At 44.1% G+C, this 19,877-nt stretch overlaps 1 protein-coding gene across 1 annotated transcript; it reads left to right on the top strand.

The window, feature by feature from the left end:
• The first annotated feature begins 513 nt into the window (after positions 1-513).
• LOC308161367 (uncharacterized protein) lies at positions 514-17,411 on the top strand. Its single transcript, XM_080535382.1, has 10 exons — positions 514-691; positions 2,265-2,418; positions 3,035-3,097; positions 3,269-3,323; positions 3,400-3,464; positions 5,347-5,409; positions 6,795-6,876; positions 14,820-14,921; positions 15,558-15,657; positions 16,310-17,411. Exons 2-10 carry the CDS (start codon positions 2,272-2,274, stop codon positions 17,220-17,222), a joined length of 1,590 nt encoding a protein of 529 aa, XP_080391508.1. The 5' UTR covers positions 514-691; positions 2,265-2,271; the 3' UTR covers positions 17,223-17,411.
• Positions 17,412-19,877: the final 2,466 nt, after the last annotated feature.

The following is a 19,877-nucleotide window of genomic DNA, read 5'->3' on the forward strand; positions in this document are numbered from 1 at the left end:
AAGTCAGAATCAGAATCTTACTGTACACAAGAGTAAGGAACATTCTTTGGCTCTCTTTCCTCAACATTGACAATGCAGCATTCAGATACAAGAAACACAATAATAAGTAGGCCTAATGTAAGTAAGTAAAAAAAAAAAAAAAGAAGAAAGAGTCATTAACGGTTTATATTCTTATTTAATTTTTTTGTTAGCTTTTTTTTTTCGTGTTCGTATCTATCCCTAAAATGCCTTTGTTGCACATAAATAAAATAACAAATAAAATAAAAAAAAAAGCTTAGCGTCTACCGTGGGATAAATCCATCTGCTGCAAAGTGTCGTGAAATGTAAATCTAGACTGCGTTCGTAAACTCGCTCTGGAATCTGATCAGCATTCATGGAACGCCTCTTGTCCAATCAAATTACTTGGTCCCTTTAAGACGTCCGACCCAGTGTGCGCTCCGGCTCTCAGAGCGAATTTACGAACGTGGCCATAGTAGTAGTCGATTTACGGCCTCCCGCCATTTTATGGTGAAGACAACTCGTCTTTATACTGACTGGAGGCTGATAGCAACATTTAAGAAGAAATATCAAGTACTTCTTATCGAGTGTCTGTGGGAGAACATCTGTCCTTTAAAACGAGAGTACACACTCACTTCAAGTTCCCTGCTTTGGGCTCACGGAGTTTTAAAAGGGATTGAATTGAATAGTTGAGGTGAGTGGGTTATGTGGTGCACGAGGCCACCGTTCTACTGTGGGGAGGAGCGTTTAGCATGTAGCATCACTGTAGCATGTAGCATCACTATGCAGTTAGATAACTACGGTAGCATGTAGCATCACTGTAGCATGTAGCATCACTATGCAGTTAGATAACTACGGTAGCATGTAGCATCACTGTAGCATGTAGCATCACTATGCAGTTAGATAACTACGGTAGCATGTAGCACCACTGTAGCATGTAGCATCACTATGCAGTTAGATAACTACGGTAGCATGTAGCATCACTGTAGCATGTAGCATCACTATGCAGTTAGATAACTACGGTAGCATGTAGCATCACTCTCTACGGTTAGATAACTACGGTAGCATGTAGCATCACTCTCTACGGTTAGATAACTACGGTAGCATGTAGCATCACTCTCTACGGTTAGATAACTACGGTAGCATGTAGCATCACTCTCTACGGTTAGATAACTACGGTAGCATGTAGCATCACTCTCCACGGTTAGATAACTACGGTAGCATGTAGCATCACTCTATACGGTTAGATAACTACGGTAGCATGTAGCATCACGGTAGCATCACTGTATATAGTTAACTACGGTAGCATGTAGCCTCACTACACAGTTAGCTAACTATTTGGTCAATTGTATGCCTCGCTGAGCTAAACTGAAACGGGGTATTTCTGCACAGTCAGTATTGAAAGAGTTGTTGGCAGTAAACCCTGGGAATAAGAAAGGTATGGATAGACACGGTAAATCCTGAACAACAATGGTCGTTAAACGACAGGGTAGCTAGCTAGGTTAGCTAGCTGGCTGTAAGGATACATAGGCTCGCTCCACGGCACACAGTAGAAATATATACTGCCCGACAAAGGCAAATGGCAGCAACTTCACAGAGTGCAGAACTGAGAAAAATTACTTTAAAGTGTTTTTGTTGTCCAGACAAAATAGTTCCAGGCAGATCACTGGATATGTGGCAGTTTTATGGCTTCATATTAGGTTATACTTTGTAGATATTAATCCTGACCTCTGATTTGATCTTTGACCCTTATTTGGAAGTTACTGTATTCTGCCTTTGCATGGCTTGCCAAAAGATATAGAGTCATGCCAAGGCAAAAGGCAGTAACTTCAATTTCATCTTGTCACTTTAGTTTTGACCCCTATTTTCTCGAAAATACAACACAGTAGAGAGACAGGATATTTGGCCACATGATAAAGAATGTCTTTAATGTCACAAATATGATTTTAACTCATTTTTCACCAAAATGTAATTTACTGCCTTTTGCCTTTGTATGGCAGTATAGGCCTACTTTGTTTAGTTTGACTTACATACATGGTTTAGTTTGTTCATCTTGCTATGGTCTGTTCTTGTTGCTCTGGTGTTGGCTAGCTAATACGCTATAGCTATCAACTATAGCTTACACTTTTATATGTGTGATTATAGTTCGCTCTAGTCATTCACATAGCCGTGTGATGGAACAAATCTACCAATGTCTAGCTTAGCCACACTATCCACGTCTCCAATGCGTTTGTACCAACTGCTAACGAAGTGCGATTACTCTTCAGGTGAAGGATGACCCAGTTTTTGCCCCCTAACCTGTTGGCCCTGTTTGCGCCGCGGGACCCCATCCCGTTTCTGACCCAGCTGGAGAAACTTCCCCACGAGAAGCATCACAACCAGCCATACTGCGGCATCGCCCCCTTCATACGGCAGTTTGAGGTTTGGCAACACCTTCATATGGCGGCATTCATACGTGGATTAGAAAGACATTTTAATAAGGAACAAAACATATACAGCAATATGCAATATACAGTGTCCTTCATTAATATGGGACAGAAAGCATTGCTTCTTCTTTTAGCTCTACTCCCGATGGTTTGGACAAAGCAATCTGATTTGTATTGCAGTTCATGATGCTACAATAGTATGAAGCCAGAAGACCCTCACGACTGCTTCTCTAGAGAGAATGATGCCACTTTTCACTATGACCGCCAACAACTAGCATTACCAGGGGTTAGGAATTATTCAAGATAGAGAACACTGTCTTTATGATAGTTATATATCTACTTTACATGTTGTACATTTAGTATCATTACTGCCATGGTATTGTAATGGTTTAATGACCCATCCCATAGTAACTGATTGATTTCAAGTCCAAACCATTGGGAGTATAGAGCTGAAAGAAGACACAATGCTTTCCTTCCAATACTACTGAAGAACACTGTATATTGCAAGGTTTACACAATACGATGGGATTAATAGACTTGAACTGCTAGCACTCAAGAGGCTGTGGTTCCCCCCTTAACAAGGGCCTGTTTTATGCCTCCATCACTGATAGGACCCCAGAGATGCCCCTCCTCCTACTAGGGCACTGACCCGCGATGAGAGACTGGAGAGAAAGGTAAGGACATCTAACAAGTGTGGGAGTTGGTATGGATAGTATGCCTTGGTTTTCACCTGCCATGTAGAGTGGAATTTGACCAATGCTGCTCATGATGTATGGTCTCTATTGCCAATTATTTTAACCATGTTGTTGTGCCATAAAGAGCCTGTGTGTGTTTCTGTGTCACAGAGGAGAGAGAAAATTGAGAGGAGGCAGACAGTCGTGGAGACAGAATTGAAGCTCTGTAAGTTCACCCAGACATTAATGTCCTGCTTTTTAGGTGGTGTCCTGTTTTATAATTTGGTTCTGTGCCTTTCTAGGGGATCCTCACAATGACCCGAATGCACAAGGGGATGCCTTCAAAACCCTGTTTGTGGCCAGAGTGGTAAGTGTGTTATACATGAATCAATCTTGAGGAATCAGTGGTTAATTTGATGGGATAAAGAACCTGTGTTATGGCGCTTTTCCACTACTGGGCCAACTCGAGCCGAGCCGTGCCGGCCCGGTTTATTATCCTTTCTCCATTGCCAACCGAGCTGGGCTGTTTAAGCTACCCTTCGCGACCAGGAACTACAGGAGCGAAAGGTACTTTTTTGCCAGGCTGCGTGTGACGTGTGACGCTGCACACCGTTGATTGGTCAATGGAAATCGTCATCCCATCTTCATAGATTTCAGCACTAACCGCCATTTTTAAATACCACAACAGATTTCGCTCTCGGAAAATGGCACTTACTGTTTCTGTAATAACTTATTAATAAAGATTTGAAGAAAATATGATAACCATCGTATTATCTTAGTTTAATGTCATTTCAATGCATCATAGAACTTTTATTTACAACAAGCATAGCAGAAAAATCGCTATTATGGCGATGTGCTGTGCCTATGCTGTTCCTCAGTCCAGCGCGCTTCATCATCCCCCTTCTAAAACTGCCATCTCCCCTTTCCATCCCTTATGTAATTTTATCAATGAACATTGTATTACTGTTATTTCAACTTTTAAGCCTCTTTCACACATAGTTCCCTGTAACTTCAATGGAATCCCAAGCTGTGCCGTCCAGCCATTTTCGCCGTTCACTCATGAGGCAAATGCCGGTAGATTCGCGTCTTGCTCCCTTTAACACATGTCGGCGTTTCCCTGGTTGTGAGATCTAAACTACTAGAACTGAAAGCGGCAGGTAACAGGCACGTTATAATCCATATGCTGTATATATAAATAAATATATTTTACTACCAGCAAGACACCGGAGCACTCGTATCTATAACAAACGCGGAGATTGTATGAGCCCCGCGTCAGTCAGCCTTTCCGTAGAAATACATCGCTTCGTTATATATCTAACGTTACATGTTTTAAGGCTGATCTGTGCATGATAGTGCTGCATTGTGTTGATCTATTTATATCGATCTATTCTTGCCAATTCCTTATTACCAGTGGAAAGGGGGAAGGCTAAAACACTTTGAATGGAATAGATGGAGGAAGCATGATACTCGCGCAGAGTTCATCTCGCTTTCCCCCCCGTTGATGTATTAAACAATCTAAGCAATCTAATCAGAGCAGTTGTTATTATGTAATATTATTGATGGATGTGCCATATTTGATGGAGAGCAGTGAGCGGATGACTGGATGTGAGCATGTATTTGACTAATGCCGATAGATTCGCGTCTTGCTCCGAAACCGGAGCTGTCGGCGCCGACACGATTTTACAGCGTTCCTTCAAACTATCGTAATTCATGAACCATATGCCCAATCTAAAAACTTAAAACAGTTTCTGAAAGCAGAGAAGTTGAACTTTTTTAGGCTTATTACGGTAGTTCACCAACAAAAAAAAAGCACAGTGCTCAACATGTCAGGAGAAATAAAAATATAATTGGGGCTTTAACACATGTCGGCATTTCCCTGGTTGCGAGATCTAAACTAGTCTACTAGAACTGAAAGCGGCAAGTAACAGGCACTTACATGTTGTAAGGCTGATCTGTGCACGATAGTGCTGCATTTTGACATAATTCTTATCGCATTTCCCCCCGCTGAGCTGTATAGCGGGGGGAATCTTATGACACGTAACTCCTCCTACAGTCCCCGGTCGTTCCTGGTCTCTTGTGTATAGTGGAGAACGATTCCTATATGGAACTTTTCAAAAGCGTGGCGAGCCGAACCGGTCTGGTCAATGGAAAAGCGCCATTAGTGATTAAAAACATTATATTAGACGCAAACAATAGAATTCTTCTATTGGAAATGTTGTGCCCGCTGTTAAGTGCTGTCATTGTTACAGAACTATGACACCACAGAGTCCAAGCTTCGCCGTGAGTTTGAGGTCTATGGACCCATCAAAAGGGTAAGTAGATTTGTCTCCTTAACCAATCCGCTGCCCTGGCGGAGTTCTAAACGTTCTAGACAGCTCTGGGCAACTTTGTATTTTTCACTCAATCAAAAGCTTGTTGCCCCGCGGTGGCGTAGCGGTCTAAGCACTAGCCACTAGTGCAAGCTGCCCACCGGGGACTGGGATCGAATCCCGGTCTCGCCAGACCCGGATATGGCCGGGGCACACACAGGGAGCGGCATATTGAGCGGCCGCTCCCGAGGGCGGTATAGGACTATTTCCGGACAAGGATCTGTCGCGCAACAGCGCCCCCGGGGTGCCGGAATAACGGTGCTGGGCTCGAGGAGCCAGACAGCTAGTCTGCCTGGCGATCTCCTCTGGGACTGCCGGCCACGGGGTCGTGCGGCGGATCCTACGCAATAGGCAGGGGATAATTCGATGCTAGGTTGGGTTCAATTGGATACCAAATTGGGTGAAAAAGGGATAAAATCTGAAGAAAATAATAATAATAGCTTGTTGCCAAGTAAGATATGTCTAATATTAATATGTTACTTTTTATGGGAACTGTCATGTGGTAGTGGGGGAAATTAAAATGGGGTTGGTAAGAGACGCAAACAAAACAAGTCATTACTGCTTTATGGGGGTGGCAGCAGAGTTAGGGAACCTAAATCAGGATGATTTAAAAAGAAAAAGATAAAATGAACGCACCCTTAATCTATTTTAGAATAATCTATATTATTGGTCTTTCCGCTTAATCTGAAAATACATGTATCTGTCCTTAGTCTGAACATTCATTACTCTGCCAATAACGTGTTCTCAGTTTTCTCATCCCTCCCGGGAAAACCTAGGACCACACAACTTTCATGTTCACTAGCTGTCAGTACACTTCATGAGACATTCAGAATTCCCACTCAGGTTAAAACAAGTAAACAAACAGCTTTGAAAAGAAGCATTAGAGCCATTAATAAATCTTACCAACTCAACATTAGCTGGCTTCGTGGGTCAGTATAGTTAACTAGTTACTCTGACAGCATTGATTGTAAATGAACCTTTTCAGGCCCATATTAACAGACACTTTCCGTCTGTCTATTAAAAAAGAAGCAATGATAAAAGATGGGTGCTTCAGCAGGAGACTGCATCACAGGGAGAACTCATGGAATTGAATAGCAGCAATTGTCATTAATGGTCTATTTGAGGAGTGAAGCATGATGTTTTTTTGCAGCCTGTTCTCTATCTAACTTTCTACATAAGCCAGCAAGCGTGATGACATGGATGTAATGTGAGAGTCTACATTGCATTCTGTTTGACGCAGCCATGTAGTAGTAGCGCTCTGCGGTTTGGCAGTGTTGATTTCTGTCCTGGGCTGCCTTAGTCCCTCACCTCGCCTCCTCTTCCTCCAGATCTACATTGTCTACAATAAGAAAACGCAGAAGCCAAGAGGCTACGCCTTCATCGAGTATGAGCACGAGAGAGACATGCACTGTAAGTACCACGAGAAACAACTCTCCTTCTGCGCTTTAACACACCTTCAGTGGGAGTTTTAATGGCTGTAGTGTTGATAGAGTGGTTAGTGTATCTTCTATGTCTAAACAAGGTTAACCAGTGGTTCTGAAACGTTTGAGATTAGCCCTTACCTCAGATGGCGTATGGTAAAACTCTGGTCTATCCTCTAACAACACCTCTATGGGACTAACTGGTGAGCAGTGTCTCAGCTACCACATCAGCAGCTTAACATGTCCGTGGTGCTGCTGCCCTGTAGGCGGAGGCTGCCCTGTACAGCTCAGTGATGAGTTTGATGACCTACCTGAAGCCTCTCCAGGTCAAAAGAAGCAAAACACAAAGTTTGATCAAATGCAGTCACGCTGTTGTTCACCTGATGCTATTACAGTGACAGAGGGAACTATATGCCAACGAGTGACTTGTCTATGAGTTTCGACGCATGACTAACCAACTAAAGTGTCTGTTGTGAGAGTATTTGTTTCTGTACTACACTCGGGTATAAAGTTATTGTTAATGGCATTCTATGCCTTTCAGCAGGAGTGGAGGGAGGTGGGATGGGTGAGCCAGGTGTAGTCCAGGCTTTCAGCAGGAGTGGAGGGAGGTGGGATGGGTGAGCCAGGTGTAGTCCAGGCTTTCAGCAGGAGTGGAGGGAGGTGGGATGGGTGAGCCAGGTGTAGTCCAGGCTTTCAGCAGGAGTGGAGGGAGGTGGGATGGGTGAGCCAGGTGTAGTCCAGGCTTTCTTTAGAGACACAAACATGTTTTTTAACCGTGTTCTTCGGTCAACTTGAATGCCATGGCCTGCTATAGAGCAGATCTGTAGTTAGGAGTTGTAAATCATCTACAGAAGAGCCCCTTTACTGGTCGGTCCGTCAACGGTAAGCTCAAGGGTCATACAATCGGGAGTAAGCCATAGCTTGTATGTTCATAATGACTGGTTAGCTCTGGGTGCCCTAATTTCTGTGCTTTTGTGTGATTTCTTGGCCTGTTTGTTTAAAGCTCTTATCAGTGGTCCTCAACCCTGGTCATGGTGATTGGTGAGCTAAACTACGCCCACTGGAAATTTGCTATTGAACTGACCACTCGTCGCCACAGAGATTTTAATTGTGGAATCTCCAGGTTGTGAACTACTATCATAGGGTGCCAACGTGATTGAACCAGGGAGTAAGTGTGGTTCTCCAGGACCAGGGTTGCCCACCCCTGGTATGTTCTGATGCAGTTAGGGTTGACTTAGAGGGGGTTGCAGTGTATTAACTGTGTGTTGTTCTCATTGCCACTGCAGCCGCCTATCTGTGATGGCTATTGCCCAGAGCTGGCTTGCAGATGATGGTGATGGTTATGATACATCTGCACCCTACTACCACAGCTCAGTATATGGTTGGTATAATGGGTTTGTATGATGGGTAAGATTTCTTTCCTCCCTCCATATCCTATCTAGGAAAGAGGAGCTACGTTCAATGTGCAAAGCCCAGTTTGGAAACAAGCTTTTGCTTTGGATGACATTGGGATAATATGAAGCCAGTGCTTTGACCATTGAACGCACCCAAGGACATTTTATTACACCGGTGCCCAATGACTTTGCCTTTTGTGTTAAAGCCACCTGGGATTAACTGAGATGTTCTCTAAAACGGAACCCGTAAACACTACAAGTACTTTTACTCTTATTTGACTTTAGAAGTCTTAAGACTTTTGTCGGGTTGCCTCACGCATTAAACATTAAGGGACAGAATCCTCTCCATAACATTTCTTTGAAAACGACCACCCGTCACCGAGCTTAACTCAATTTGTAAATGATTTAAAAAGCATAAAGTACATTTCTCGGTTGTGTGTTTGTGAGTCAAGCTGGCTTTAATGGAATAGGTTTACCATGGGACTCCGCTTTTACACTAGGACACATATTTATACACACACACACAGCATTTACACACAGCATTTCTACATAAGAGACCATAGTATAAGTACACAACAGATGCTAGAGGAGGAAGAGCAGACATGGTTCCAGTCATCCACTCACATTGCCATAGATCACAACAAGGGACCAGTTTAACTTCCATGACTAGACTTGCTAGGAGCCCCGGGACAGTCATAACATCTAATCTACAGTGTACACTTGTTTTCAAACTTACCTGCTCTAGATAGTTATTTTTCTTTAGTTTGTAAACACATCTTTGTATGCACTGTATGTGTGCTTCTAGTAAGATTGTACAGCCTAGTGTCATGGGGTTGTGGTAAGGTAACCCCTTTGAGTTAAGTCATGTCATTGGATGAGAATGTTGTGGTTTGTGGTAAGACAAACAAGTATTGGTTAGGACTGAGGGGTTTTGGTAAGGCCCTCCCTTTGTAAAGGATAGTCAAGTTCTATTTACTATATCTATTAACCGGGGTTGTGGTAAGGCCCCTGATAGTATAAACCTATATGGTGGTGTTGTTAAACTACTGTGATATACACAGGGTTCTGGTAAGGCCCTCTTGATTGGATGACTACAGTGAGAGGTTATGGTAAGGCCCTCTTGAGTGCATATGGAAGGTTACATTTAAGGCCGGCCCCCTGGGGCCTCTGTGCTGTTTCCTATTGGATCGCCACCACAACAGATCAGTGTAGCTACGCCCACCATGGGGCCATCTGGATCTCTCCGAGTTCTTCGGTCTAAAGAGATGGATTCCAAGACAGTCGACACCGGACTCCACACCCCCCCCCCCCCCTCCCCGTTCGCTGACTCTGTGTTCCATGTTACTTGTTGTCGTTAGCCCCGTGGTTCCAACAGTCCTCTCAGTGGTAAGATAGTTGAAGGTGAAACATACCCCAGCAGCTCTCAAAGCCTCACAAAGGTATGTGAACATGGTCCTCATATCGTTGTCTGTCCCCCCCCACCCACCCACTCACCCCCCCCCAGCAAATAGAACCTGTTCCAAATAAATGGGTTGTATGTAAGGCAACCCCTGATGTGGTTCAGAGTACAGCATGTGTTTGAAGGCATGTCGGTGTGAAGGCCCTGTGAGGCCCTGTGTGTTCTGACATTGACCAGTAAATTTTCAGAAACCCTTAAACCAACTTGTGAGTGATGTTTTATTTCTGAGCGGACCGTCAGGGTGGGGGTTTGGGTCTGGGTGAGCGACCCGGTGTTCTCTTGCCCTCGTTAGTGGTCACAGGACGGGCCTCGTGATCAGCAGGGTCAGTTGTTCCCTGTGTGTAGAAACCCCCCTGAACACCTGGCAATGCCCCCCTAAACATGGGGATGGGCACTGTGGTAAGTGAGGTAGGGGTCAGTGTGACTGGGGAGGTGATGCCTTGGTCCTTTGTGGTAAGAGGTTTGTGACGTGTGCTGTTTCAGTAAATACACACAACCACACGTCCTGCTGGAGTTTGCCATGAAACGTCCTATGTGAAGTATGTAAGCATTCACAAGTATGTCAGCATTCACAAGTATGTCAGCATTCACAAGTGACCACGTCATTTAAAAGGATACATTTGCAACAGTCGTGGGTGTTCAGGATTTTTTCTTCTGGGGATTCAAGACCAAAATTACACAAGTTTCTCTACTGCAATATGTTTGTTGTTGTAATGACCTTCCACCTTTTGGTCTTATGACTGACGTTACTGTTTACTTCCTGTTGTCGTTTAATATTGAAAAAAACACAAACATAAAGGACCCTTACTTTTCAAAACCACTAGAGCATTTTTGTTCTCTCGTTGTCAGTACAGTTATCCAATATATGTGTGGCGGCCTGGGAAAACCCTTCACATGGTGGCATTTTTTAATATTTCCATAAATTAGAAGTTCTCAGCTATTCATAACTGGTTGAATGAGAGAGCCCTTTATTTTAAAAAGTTATGAGCATTTTAATGTAAAAAGTGAAAGGTGAGAAATGCTGCCCCCGACCCCTTTCTCCTCCGGGTCGGGGGAGGAGCCTATGCAGATCGGCCGGTCTCGTTTGTCTGCTTGTGATGCGGTGTTAGTCTGCTCGCCTCGTCGGTATGCGAGGGACAGATCCATTTGTGTGTCTTCTAGTTAAGATGTTATTACTTTATGCTTATATTGTGAGCATCAGTAAACTGGCAATAACACAGGTGGAAGTATCGTCTCTCCTTTCGCTCATGTGTGCGTGCGTTGCTTAACTGAGAATGAGACACGTTCAACATGACGTTGTTTCGCTAGCAAACTACCCACCACAAAAACATAAAAATAAGTACGGTACTTTCTCTTTTGTTTTCTTAAAATGTTTATTCACCATAATGTAGTATGGAGTTCAAACACACGCTGCCTCAGGAAGGCCTCCAAGAGCGACACTTTAAATGAATGTGCAATAACTCTATGTGCAATCTGACAACCCTAGGGTACATAAGGTTGCAGAGAATAGGAAATGTTAGAATAGGTATAGCATAGCATAGAGTACAGCACAGTGTTTTATTTGTACAGTATAGTGGATAGTGTACATAGCCTTTATTTATGTAAACCAGCTCCTTTCCCTTCATATTGTTTTTCAGTTTTTTTTTCTTCTTTCCTAGCACCAGGGGAGCCCCCCCTGCCAAATTTCGTTGTTTGGTACCTGTACTATATCAATGACAATAAAGACCATTCATTCAAAGTACTAGAATACCACATAATTTCAAAATCGCCGAAATAGGACATTTCCATCTATTTTTGCTCTTTGCCACAAACGAACGCCAGCGACATCCGACGGTTTTTCCCAGGCCACCACACATATATCCAGGAACTATAAAAGTTGCTGTTTGTACAGGTGACCTGTTGGTAACACCCGTCTGACTGTCTAATATATTAACTTGACACTAAGTTATTGGGATCATTTCAGTCACTGTTCAAAAAAATAAATATTTGCACAAAAAGAAAAAAAAGCCAAAAATAGGTCCCTGTGTGTCAGTTTGATCCAAACTGTCCATGCACCACACATACAGTAGCTGCATGTAGAACACTGTTATTATATTAACATTATAAAGGTGACCAATCAGGCTTTCCAACGATATAAAATACAATACCAATTGGTATTATTAAAGGGGAGGAATAATCAACAAGAAAAGTGTTTCCGAACTTTTTTTGAGGGGTTTATATATACCGTATTTTCCAGACTATAAGTCGCGGTTTTTTTCATACTTTGGCTGGTCCTGCGACTTATAGTCAGGTGCGACTTATATATCAATAATTCATAATCTCTGACTGACATACGGTAATCTCTGACTGACATGAACCAAGGAGTAACTTCCGCTAGCGCCTCATACACGATAGAATAGCCATTATACTTGACAATGTGGACATTAAACACGACAATGTGGACATTAAACATGATGTTATGGACCTTATACACAATGTTATGGACGTTATAAACGATATTAAAGTCATTTATTCCTTCCAGAGACTGTTCTATGTTGCTAAGTTACCCCCGCGAGGCTATTTTGCTACTTCCGCTAGCGCCACATACGCGATAGAATAGCCATTATACTCGACAATGTGGACATTAAACACGACAATGTGGACATTAAACATGATATTATGGACCTTATACACGATATTATGAACGTTATACACGATATTAAAGTCATTTATTACCTTTCAGAGGCTGTTCAATGTTGCATTGTTTGTAGGCCGCCCTTCATCCTAACTACTTCCGTTTTTAACCAAGCTATCTTTGTCATGGCCTTATACACGATAAATAGTCGTTACACTCGACAATGTGGACATTAAGCACTATATTATGAACGTTATACACGCTATTATGAATGTTATACACGATATTAAAGTCATTTATTACCTTTCAGAGGCTGTTCCATCCTGTTTGCTTGCTCCCGCGACGCCATTTTGCTAACCTTCGTTAGCAACGCGCTAGCTAGCCCTGGCTTTACACTCGATAATTTAAGTATTTCTAACCTTTCAGAAGAAGTTTTAACGTGAATTATGTCCTTCCTGGGCTTACAAATCCTCTCATGTCTCTTCACAGTGCCAGACTAGAGTCAAGCTCAACAGGGTCTTCTTTCCCCGCTGATTCCGCCAAGCCCGTTCCCTTGAACCATGCGACTTATAGTCCAGTGCGACTTATATGTGTTTTTTTCCTCTTCGTGACCCATTTTTGGCCTGCTGCACCTTATACTCGGGTGCGACTTATAGTCCGGAAAATACGGTACACACACACACATTATTTATTTTAAACACATGTTTTGTGGTAATCTAGAACTAACACATGACTCTTAAAATAACCCATCTAGAACATTCTTGGTTGTATCACAGTGACGTGAGTGTGTGGAGTGAGGTTAGGGTGATGACTTTAGACTGGTTAAGTCCTGCAGGAGCTCCAAAGAACCTATCCTTGGGCCACTGTCCGCCAATGATGGTCACCAGGCATTGGGCAAGACTCAGCATTCACATAAGTGCAACGTTTTGATAGAACACATGGAATGTGATGACACAATGCTTTATCACACATTTTCTATTATGCATCTTCATTGATCCATTTTGGTTGTGGTAAAAAAAAATATTTGGATACCTATTTCAAATTAACTTGGAAGGGCACGGATGCTCTTAATTCGCCAGTGTAAAGGCCCTTGCACACCAATGCGTTTTTTACGTCCGTTAAAAAAATAAATTAGAACTCATGTTGTGTCAATCACGCTTGCACACCGAATCCGTAATATTCGTCCGTCCCCCAAAAAATCGGAAACAAGTTCGATTTTCTGTGTTTTTCGCGTCCGTCAAAAGCCTTTTGAGAGTTGTTTTTGACCACTGCCATGGTATAGAGGGACACATCGTCAAATTAGAACTGCAGGACAGTTGGATTAATGTTTACGGGAGGACATGTCTCAAGTGTTATCTCGGCGGTTAGTCGAGTGAAAGAAAAACAACATACAGATGATAATTCACACAATATAATACCACGAAAGCGTACGGCACTAAACAATAACATTCATTTGGGCAGCATCATACTCAAACTCAGGCAGCAGGGTAAGGTCCGGGCAGGTGCACACACTGTCAGACTGCCAGTGCATCATACAGGTACATCATTCCGCATGGTTATAGCGGTTTCTTTTTCTATTCTACTATTCAATTTCTACTTCTGCTGTCTGCGTCTCCCTGGGTATTCCAGATGGCAAACAGTAAAGAAATGCCACAATATACCAGGACTTAAGAAACGAGACGTCCAACAAAGGATTTGACAAACCCTGGCCTATTTTGCGCAACAAGTAGACTGATGCAGCGGAGACGGGGTTGCCAGATGGGCTGGTTTTTGGTCGATTTAGCCGTTTTTAGACTGGTTAGGTTGGAAATTCTCAATCCCATCTGGCAACCCTGAGCGGAGAGTCTATAAATGGTATGATTACAGATATCACACTGCAGGAGATGCACCCCACGCTTTGTTAAAAGAAATAAAGATTTATTGTACTTTTCTACTGATAATACATTCTACTGACGTGGTCTACCATTTGGTTTTAGTTATATTGCTCTCAGTTGTTTGTACCTTTTGCTAAATCAAGCATTTAGAATGTAGAGTGCATATTGCGAAAGTTCGCAACGTAAAAAAACGCAACGGTCTCCGCAACGGACCGGTGTGCAAGGTCTCTGTGCGTAACTTTTTTCCGGATGACGGATTTAAAAATATGCATGCGACACTGGCTATTTAGTTATTCCACTGAAGATGCATCAATAGCAATGTGTCACACACAACACAAGCTTCAAACCCAGTATGGTGTGGTCCTGTATTGAGATTTTCCAGGTAAATGCCAGATCTAGTAACACACCTGGGGGGTGTGGTGGTAAACGGTCAACTACAGTACCCTACTTACAGGTTGTTGCCCAGAGAGCAGCGCCTACAAGCTCACCTGCTCCGGGTCAGTATTCTCATGGAGTCTATTCTTGGCCACGATGTTAAACCGGTACTCCAACTCACCCCAGTCTCCACTCTCTCCGTTCCCCCTCCTCCAGCCGCCTACAAGCATGCGGACGGTAAGAAAATCGACGCCAGGAGAGTCCTGGTGGACGTGGAGAGAGGTCGTACTGTGAAAGGATGGCAGCCCCGCAGGCTAGGTGAGGACGTCTTGTGTGTCTTTTTTATTAGCCCTTGGACGGGGTCTTCTAAACTGGGCCCTAAGTTTGAGTTGTTGTTTTTTTTACATAAGAAATGTGAGTGAGGGAGAGCTCAGGTTTTAAACTTTAGAGCTCTAATGGAATTAATATCATTGGGTGTACCGTATCTAGATTTGCTGATGAGAAGTTTGTCGTCACTATCAGCATAGATTTCAAGATCCTTCTGCTTGTTTATAAAGCTCTCACTGGCATAGCACCAGAATATGTTCAGACTTTGTGCTAGCATATCAGCCCGATAGAGCTCTCAGGTCTTCTGACGCTGGTTTTCTCTGTGTACCACATGTACAAAAGAAGAGATTTGGTGAGGCTGCACTCATTTTATGCCCCCAGATTGTGGAATGCACTGCCAGTTTACATTAGGGATGCAACCTCAGCAGATTATGTTCAAGTCAAGACTAAAAACCCATCTTTTTAATATTGCCTTTAAATGACTAAATAATTAAATTATGATTATATAATGATTGGAGCACTTTGAGCTGCAACGTTTGCAGGAAAAGCGCTATACAAATAAAAGTTATTATTATTATTGTTATTATTGGTTCACCATTAACCCTTGACGGTCTGTGGTCCAACCAGGTGGTGGTCTGGGTGGGACCAGGAGAGGCGGGGCAGACGTCAACATCAAGCACTCTGGGAGAGATGACACGTCCCGCTACGACGACCGGCCCATCGGAGGGTGAGTCCTCCTTCCCGCCTTGTTCTCCTTCCCGCCTTGTGCCACAGATGTTTTCCTTTGAAAAATGTCCAAAAGTTGTCCACAAAGCATCTAAACACATATAGTTTAGTGTGCATTATGTATCATATATTGTGTTGGGTAATTCTGTTCTGCACTCCTATTTAATATAAACCACAAAATTACTACAACAACAAAAAATCTGTTTTCAATGGAGGGCCCCCTGCCCGCCATAATGATACGGTCAGGACGTACAGGCTGAAATCTTCGACACTGGTGTTGCTACGGTAACCCCTCCCCCTGGCCCAGCGCTAATGATCAACAGATGGCACGACAATGTTAACACTTTTTCCTTTTCTTTCTCCTGTACAATTTGGCCAAACACACTTATTTATCGACCTTTCATTATGTTTACCGGCCAAAAGCTGTGCTGCACATGTGTTTCTGCGTTTCCAGTGATGATCCACATTAGCAGCATATAGCTGGTATATATAGCTATATAGTATGTTTTCATACTCCTTTGCCTTGGGCCTCCATGTTGGAACATGTTTCCCTTGGTTTGGGGTTGGCCGTTTGTGTGTTTTTGAATGACTACTTTCGCTATAGGGCGGCATTAATTAATAGTTGGATTTGTCTTTTTCTCTGCCCACCCCAGGGAGCGAGAGTGTGAGCGGGGAGGAGGAGGAGTAGGAGGAGGAGGAGGTGATGGTGGGGGAGGTGAGCGGGGAGGTGGGGGTGGCGGAGGCGAACGAGAACGGAGAGACCGCAGTCGGGAGCGTGAGAGGGAGAAGGGAGATCGCGGGGAGAGGCGGAGACCCAGCTCCCGAGAAAGACGAAGGCGTAGCTCCCGCTCCCGGGAGAGAGAGAGGGGGGGGGACAGGGGCCCGGGCATGGCCCTGGGGGGGCCTGGGGAGGAGGGGGGCGGAGGGAGCAGCAGGAGGCGCGATAGAGAGAGGGAGCGGGGGGGCGGCGGGGGAGCGGGGGACGACAGCCGCAGCAGGGAGAGAAGCAGAGACAGGGGAGAGAGGAAGAGGAGGAGCCGCAGCCGAGAGCACAAGAGGGACCGGGAAAGGGCCAAGGGCGGGGAGGGGGAGGAGGGGGGCGCTGCTGCCATGGGCCTAGCGGGGGGCCCGATGGGGGAGGGAGGGGAACGCATGCCCGAGGACCCCAGCGGTGGTGAGGAAGGGGCAGAGGGAGGAGAAGAGCGCGGGAAGGAGCGGGACAAAGACAGGGAGCGAGACCGCGACAGGAGACGCAGCCACAGGGACAAGGACCGCGGGGACAGGGAGAGGCGCAGGGGCGACAGGGACAGAGACAGGGAGCACAAGAGAGACCGCGGGGACAGAGAGAGGGGCAGCGGGGACCGTAGGGAGGACAGGCACACCGCGGGCATGCCACCGGCCGAGCAGGACGAGATGGGCAACGGGGAGGAGGGAGAGGCGCCGCCCCAGCCCAAGGAGACCAGCCAGGACGGGCTGATGATGGACCAGGAGTCGGTGCAGTCCGGGGAGGGCTACGTCTCCAACGAGAACGGCTACAAGATGGAGGCCCAGGGGGAGGAGTACTGAGTACTCGGCCGTGTTCTGTCCCCACCCCCCCATGTCCGGTTTCTAACCACACACGCATCTCAAAGCTGCACCTTCCCCCTCCTGTTTGTGTGAACGATACTGTATTGAACTGCATAGAAAACTGCAGTCCATTTATTGGTTAGGTATGTTTTGATTTTTTGTATTGAACCCCAAGACTAAAAGTTTGGACACACCTTCTCGTTCAATGTGTTTCCTTTATTTTCATGACTATTTACATTGTAGATTCTCACTGAAGGCATCAAAACTATGAATGAACACATAGGAATTATGTATTTAACAATAAAGTGTGAAATAACTCTAAATATGTCTTATATTTTAGATTCCTCAAAGTAGCCACCCTTTGCTTTCTTGTTGTTAATAACATATATAATAATAATAATATTAAATATAATATGTGTTAATAATAATATGTTATTATATATACACTGTACTGTATATGTATCATATTATTATTATATATTTTATTAACAACACATTTTTATTTTATTAACAACAAAAAAGCAAAGGGTGGCTACCGTATTTTCCGGACTATAAGTCGCACCCGAGTATAAGTCGCAGCAGTCAAAAAATGGGGCATGAAGAGGAAAAACCACATATAAGTCGCATTTATTTAGAAATGTATTTCTCAAAAACATTCAGTTATTCAATTACACAATAGCACACAGAACAACAGGCTCAGGCTGAATGCCGCTGAATACCGGTGTCCGGTATGTGATGAATAAATAAATAAAAAATGTTAACACATTAATAAAGAACATAGGCCTACCTGGGAGGCTGAATAGGCTAAACGGACATAACAAGCCAGCGAGTCCAACAAGCAAGTTCTCCCGATCTCATTCCACATCACTGAATCCATTGAATTCGTCATCCTCTGTGTCACTTCTGAACAACTCTGCCAACTCCGGAGGAAGATGAAGCGCCGTCTCCTCTTCTGCAGGGCTGTCGTCAGACTCAGCATCAGTTCCAGTTATTCCGGCCTTACTGAATCCCGACAGGATGGTTCCGGTTGTCACTGAAGTCCATGCTTTGTCGATCCATCCAAGGACTTGCTGGAAAGTTGCATGGCGCATCCTTCCAGTTGCCGTGAAGCTGTGCTCTCCATCCACCATCCACTCCTCCCACAGGCGACGCAAGACTGCCTTAACCTCTTCTTATCCACCTAATTTTTCTGGTTTTCTGCTCGAAATGACATGCCCACAGTGAATATAGAATATCTCCACAATCACAAGGGCCTTCATAATGATATTGTTATCAAATGAAAGCTAACACCTGTGGGGTGGCTGTAGAAGTGTCAGAATCAAAATCTATGTTACTGTGTCAGAGCAAATAGAGCTAGAACATTATAAAACATCTCAAATTCAGACTCCGCCTAAAAAAACAACAGCTTTTACAGTGAATATCACCTTGGAAACCTGATAACGAAGCCAAAATCATCTAGGAATCAGTACTCCAGGGTCTTATTAGTACTTGTGCCAAAGTCGATGCTATTAATGTGAGCAAATGCAACTTTGTACCTGTTTTAGTACAGGTATGTTTAGGCGGACACCTATATGTTTAGGCCATTTGGAGATATTTTGGCACCATCTTTGACCTTTGACCTTTCTCATGTATCAGATTTCTTTTTGGGGGGAGGGGGGGGGGATTTTTTGGGGGGTTGGCCGACCAATGGTATGGAAATTCGGCGTTGAAACCGGACATGACACCATTCCATTCTCAATTGTTACTTTATTGTTATGTAGTCGGACCAGGCAGGCTGATTACAATAGGCTCTACCAATATTGCTTGCCTTGCTTCCACAATTTCTACAAGATACAACTGGACATATTGTGATAAAATATGTGGGTCCCCTGATTTAGGGGTATTGGTAAAATGTCAGGAGAGGGAGCGCACAAAACACACAGCCAGAAAGGTGTATTATAAAAGCCACTTTATTATTATGGGCGATGATCAGGCAGACATAGATTCGGAGGACGGAGACAGTCCAACATCTAGCTATTTGACTCAACTTCCACAACTGATCATGCATCTCAATTAATTATCATAGGGTTAGTAGTACAAATTCATCTCATTCAAATAATCATAGGCCTATAAATAAGACAAACATTGGACATATTGGCTGAATAGTAAATAATTAAAAGGGCACGTAACTCGCCGGGTATTTGAGACCCCCCGTGGGGTCTGAGCGGTGCACTGCGTCCAACCGATGAGGCTCAATATGTAAGTCCGTCTGGCTGACGATTGTTCCTGCGTTCACGCTACAATATTGTGCCTACATGCTCGATTGTTATTATTATGTAATATAGGCGTCTTGTATGTGAGATGGGCCGTGTAGCATGACACGGAAATAAATCATGCATGCAGTAATTCGTATAGCTAGTAATGTGTATAGTGTAGCTGTGGGCTATATAGGTGTAGTGGCTGGCTGATGGTGATTCTTAATAGGACTGGTTGTTAAAATCCCTAAATATTCAGCACAACAATTGAGTGGAGTGGGTGGAGTGGAATTTGGCAATGATCACGTGGTGCCACCAGTACGACACATCTTCAGTTGTGGTCCCCGACCTCATTGGGTGTTTCGGCCAGTTATCACAAGACACCCTCTGCCGAGGTTGGCCCACCACAGGCTGATCAGGC

Source organism: Nansenia antarctica, assembly GCF_963989245.1.
Source record: "Nansenia antarctica genome assembly, chromosome: 6".
In the NCBI taxonomy this organism is placed as follows: domain Eukaryota; kingdom Metazoa; phylum Chordata; class Actinopteri; order Argentiniformes; family Microstomatidae; genus Nansenia; species Nansenia antarctica.

Excerpts from the sequence above, each read along its gene's own strand:
- LOC308161367 (XM_080535382.1), top strand. The coding sequence starts at position 2,272 with ATGACCCAGTTTTTGCCCCCTAACCTGTTGGCCCTGTTTGCGCCGCGG. Across the intron at positions 2,419-3,034 it reads CCTTCATACGGCAGTTTGAG|GACCCCAGAGATGCCCCTCC; the intron begins GTTTGGCAACAC and ends CATCACTGATAG. Across the intron at positions 3,098-3,268 it reads ATGAGAGACTGGAGAGAAAG|AGGAGAGAGAAAATTGAGAG; the intron begins GTAAGGACATCT and ends TCTGTGTCACAG.